The sequence below is a fragment of the Alligator sinensis genome, unplaced genomic scaffold (genome assembly GCF_000455745.1).
Source record: "Alligator sinensis unplaced genomic scaffold, ASM45574v1 scaffold444_1, whole genome shotgun sequence".
Lineage (NCBI taxonomy): Eukaryota > Metazoa > Chordata > Crocodylia > Alligatoridae > Alligator > Alligator sinensis.
In genome coordinates, this window is record NW_005841886.1 from 985,870 (window position 1) to 990,393 (window position 4,524).

General features: G+C 47.0%; 1 protein-coding gene across 1 annotated transcript in view; it reads left to right on the plus strand.

The window, feature by feature from the left end:
* The window catches only part of METTL2A (methyltransferase like 2A), a gene marked incomplete at its 5' end in the record, with an annotated part of 24,606 nt that extends 20,610 nt beyond the window's left edge, over positions 1-3,996 (plus strand). The window contains 2 exons of the mRNA XM_006017872.3: positions 1,158-1,223; positions 2,829-3,996. Of these exons, the coding sequence (XP_006017934.1) occupies positions 1,158-1,223; positions 2,829-3,001 (239 nt within the window). The remainder of the gene's footprint in view (positions 1-1,157; positions 1,224-2,828) is intronic.
* Between the last annotated feature and the right edge of the window lie 528 nt (positions 3,997-4,524).

Below are 4,524 nucleotides of genomic sequence, written 5' to 3' on the forward strand. Positions count from 1 at the left end.
CACAGAACGGAGGGTGGGGCCCCCAGCGCCTGAGTGGGCGCAGCATACTTATAGGGACCCACAGTGGTGTGGGGGCCCTAGCACCAGAGTGGGTGCAGCGTACTCAGAGGGAACCCACAGCGGCGGGTGGACCCCGGCGCCAGTGAGGGCGCAGCTTACGGGGGCTTAGACCCCAGCCCCAGGAGGGGGCAGCCTTTTTTTAAGAAGCCCCGTGCAGGCGTAGCAAGCCCCAGAGCAGGGCAACAATTGAGAGGCCCCAGTGCAGGCGTGACGGCCCCAGGAAGGGGGCAATATTTTAGAAGCCCAAGTGTGGGTACGACGAGCCCCAGAGAGGGGGCACTATTGAGAAGACCCCGAGAGAGGGCAACAGCACTGGGAAGCCCAGTGCGGGCGTGACGAGCCCCAGGAAGGGGGCAATGCTTTAGAAGCCCAGGTGTGGGCGTGGAAAGCCCCAAAGAAGGGGGCGGCATTTTAGAAGCCCGAGTTGGGGCAGAGAGAGAGCCCCAGAAAGGGGGGGCATTATCGAGAAGCCCCAGTAAGGGCATAGCAGGCCCCAGAAGGAGGCACTATTGAAAAGGCCCAGACAGGGGGCAACAGCGCAGAGAAGGCCCCGAGAGAGGGCGACGACGCAGCGAAAGCCCGGAGTGGGCAAGGAGAGCCCCAGGAGGGGGCATCAGTGTACAGAGAAAGACAAACCAACGTCTATCCCATCTGCGAGGCTTGGGGTGTGGTATCAGGGGAGGTTGGAGCCACGCGTAGCCCATAAGGCTAGGGGGCCCCGGAGCACCCAGTTGTGCCGAAGCACCCATTTGTGCTGGACAAGATCCACGAGGGGTCTAGGAGTCTACGTGTCCAAGAGGGTATAAGGCAGCCTCCCAACTTAAGAGCAAAGACATGGCGGGCAAGAATAGAGGGTGCCCTTGGGCCGACTTGACACGGAGAGGGGGCCTCAAGGAGATCACGGCCCTCCTGCAGGGCCCTGCCGTGATACTGATCAAGTCCCCTCCTGTGGAGTGTGCACTTGAGGAGGGGAAGGGGGAAGGGAGGTAGAGGCTGGAATTTGCCTTCTGTCTCCTTATGCAGTTGATTGGCAGTCATTGTTGCCGATTTTAAAATGACTTAGTTTAGTAAAACTCTAAAATTCTCTTGCCCCCCAGGTCGGTGTCTGTCTGACAACTTCTATGTGAGAGGAGATGGAACCAGAGTTTACTTCTTCACACAAGGTAGGAGATCATACACCATGTTCCTGATCTCATTACCTTCCTTGTTTCCACACATCCTGAATTTCTGCAACCCCCTGAAACAGGCAGCTGTCAATACTGCTCCCTTGCTGAACAGGTCTGAAGCATTAAAAGTTTGTTAGTTGCATGGAAATCTGGGCCTGGTCCTCACTGATCTTTGTAAGACTTGACATTCCTCCTAATGGGAGGATCCTTCCCCATTTCCTTTACTCAGTAGAACCAGTATGATTGCTGCACTTGGAGGGGCTGAATTTGAGGAGCCCTGGAGAGGAGGAGCTGCATCCACAGTCGCATGCAGATGGGTTGGCAAGGGGGAGCCAGAGGAGCCATCCTTTTTAGAACCTTATCTTCTGCCTTTCCCAACATGAAGATACTAGACACTACTCCAATCACTAAGCTTCAGTGGCTCGAGCAGAACAACACTGCCTGCTGCCTTGAGATTGGTGGAGGTGTTTTTTTTTCTATCCTTCAACAAACACAGCCAAGTTACTAAAGTGACCACCTCCAATCCTGCAATGGTAGAAGTTATTCAAATATATAAAGATCACTTTAGATTCTACTTGAATGAGCCATAAAATTTAACACTGCAGGGCTTATTTGTTGCTGCTAAATAAACATAAAATGCTTATTATAAAAGGGAGAAAGCAATTGGCAGATGCTATGAGATTTGGGGGGGGGTTTTTTTTTTTCTATCCTTCAACAAACACAGCCAAGTTACTAAAGTGACCACCTCCAATCCTGCAATGGTAGAAGTTATTCAAATATATAAAGATCACTTTAGATTCTACTTGAATGAGCCATAAAATTTAACACTGCAGGGCTTATTTGTTGCTGCTAAATAAACATAAAATGCTTATTATAAAAGGGAGAAAGCAATTGGCAGATGCTATGACATGGCAGGCTTCTGATAAGAGCAGAAGGCCCTTTGCTGTAGAACACAAAATTGCACACTCCCAGAGCTCCCCAAGTCTCTGACTTTGCATGCAGTGAGTGTATTGGGGCACCCTGATCTAGAATGTATCCTCCTTGTTGTTTGGCTTGAAATACTTTTCCAGCCTTGAAAACACTTGATGCCCAGATTGACCTGTTCCACAAGTGCAGCTTTTCTGGGATTTTTTATAAATGAACCATCATGAATAGCATTCCTATCAAATATACAAGATCGTGGGCTTAAACCTCTGGCTTTGAAAGCGTAGGCCTGGTCCTCTGAATAGAAGGTGCTGAACATCTTCTACTCCCATGGACTTTGGGAACATTTGAAGGTACTTAGCATCTTAATCAAACCCCTTTAAAAACATGCTCTTGTTCAACTATCCCTAACCTTAAAAGTCCTATGTTCTCATCCATTTAAATATAGGGTATCAGACAGTATAGGAAGCATGAATTCATTCCTGATGTTGCTGAAGCCTTGTCTCGCATGGTGCTGTCTGTTTACTAAGGGGATAAAAACACTGTGTTTTCCCTGGCTTGTCTTTAACCATTAAAGATTCCTGCAGGCCCCCACTTAGAGCAGTTTAGGCCATAATGAAAATAAGTGTCAATTGAAAACATTTTGCTTTCTTAACCACCTTCTCCCACTCTTCATAGATGAATTGGATGTTCTCTTCACAACGGCCGGGTTGGAAAAAGTCCAGAATCTGGTTGATCGGCGCCTGCAAGTGAATCGTGGGAAGCAAGTGGCAATGTATCGAGTGTGGATCCAGTGCAAATACCGCAAGCCCCTTTCCCCAGGACATGAGCCAAATGGGCACATTCATTAAGGAAGATCACCTGTCATGTGCCCTGTATCTGGGTTTGCTGGTCTCCTGTGCAGCAACATGGCTTGGAAAGACTGTTGCAACTGACTGGATTTTAGTTCTTTGTACCATGTACAACATATCTAAAGTACACACATTGTATGGGCAAGATGGAAGTTTTGTGCTAGAGATGGATGCTCTAAAAGTAGGCAAAGGATAAGTGTTTTAAATGTCTAGCTGCTGGACTTTTTAAAAATTATTGGTGACACAATTTTACCCATATAGTGGTCATTGAGTGTCTTTTATAGAGCCTGTGCAGAACTAATCTCTGCCTTGAAACAAGGGAATATGGATCGTTTCTGCCAATTCAAAAGTTCACAAGACAGTGGGGGGCATGTCTACTGCCTATCTCCCAGGCTCTTGCCCCACATCACCATTTTGTCATTATGCTGCTCCATGTGTCAGAGACCAAAGTCACATAAACTGTAGATCAGCTACAACAAGAGGAGTTGTCTATTAAGTTTTAAGGTGTAAGTCTGCCTCGGGCATGCAGATACGTTCTAGCCCTGTGCTGTGGCTAATTTAGAGCCTATCTATACAAGGAAGTTATCATGCATGGTGTGAATTTACAGTGCACTAGCCACTCCACATTAACTGCCCACGTAGCTGCTTTTAGTCACCTTTGAAAGGGGAGTAAGTAAATTCATACTTGGTGTGCACTAGGAATGTCCACATAAGCAGTGAGTGCAGAGTAGCTGGAACACTGTAAATTCACATCTTTGAATGTAAACCAGCTCAGAGAGGTTCACCTTCCACCCTTTAAGACAATCAGTTGGTGAATTATATCTTTTATTTAACTTCATAATGGAAACTTTCCACAAAGTGTTAAAGCTAGCAAAAAATGTATGCCATCTTTTGGGAGCAAATGTTTGTACTCTCTCTCTAATCTGTTTTAATAAATGGTGTGGTACAGTATGTATTAGAATTGTAATAAAAGACTTAATTTGTGGGAAAGCTTCTCAACCAAGTTCAACAATACTATTTAAGCCTTCCACAGAAGCAAGTGGACTTCAGTGCAGTTTCTCTGCAGGGATCAGTTTGAGTATCTTTGAGTGCAGGACAGAGAGAGTGCAGTGTGAGAGACATGCTTCCCATCTGCTGTGAGACCATAGGACGGAACAGCCATTGCTTCTAGGGGCTGGTTTTCATACTAATACTTTGGGGAAGGTCAGGAGGCAGGAATTTAAAGCTAGTTTCTAAAACTGTCAGCAAAAGGGAGCTACACTTAAGAAAAAATGGTTTGAGTAGCTTTGGGAGGGGGATCTGGAGAGGAAGTCTGGAGCACATGTGAGTACCAGTTGTTTCTTCCCTTTTTCATCTCTGTTGGCCCCCACAACCTACTTTCTCTGCAGTGCCTACTCTGTGCCCTATGCATGTGGAGTTGGAAGGAGAAAAGGACAGGGGCTGCAGCCACATTGTGGTACACAGTGGGATCACAAGTACCTGTGTTCCATGACACATAAGGAGAGCCACACACATGATCAGAG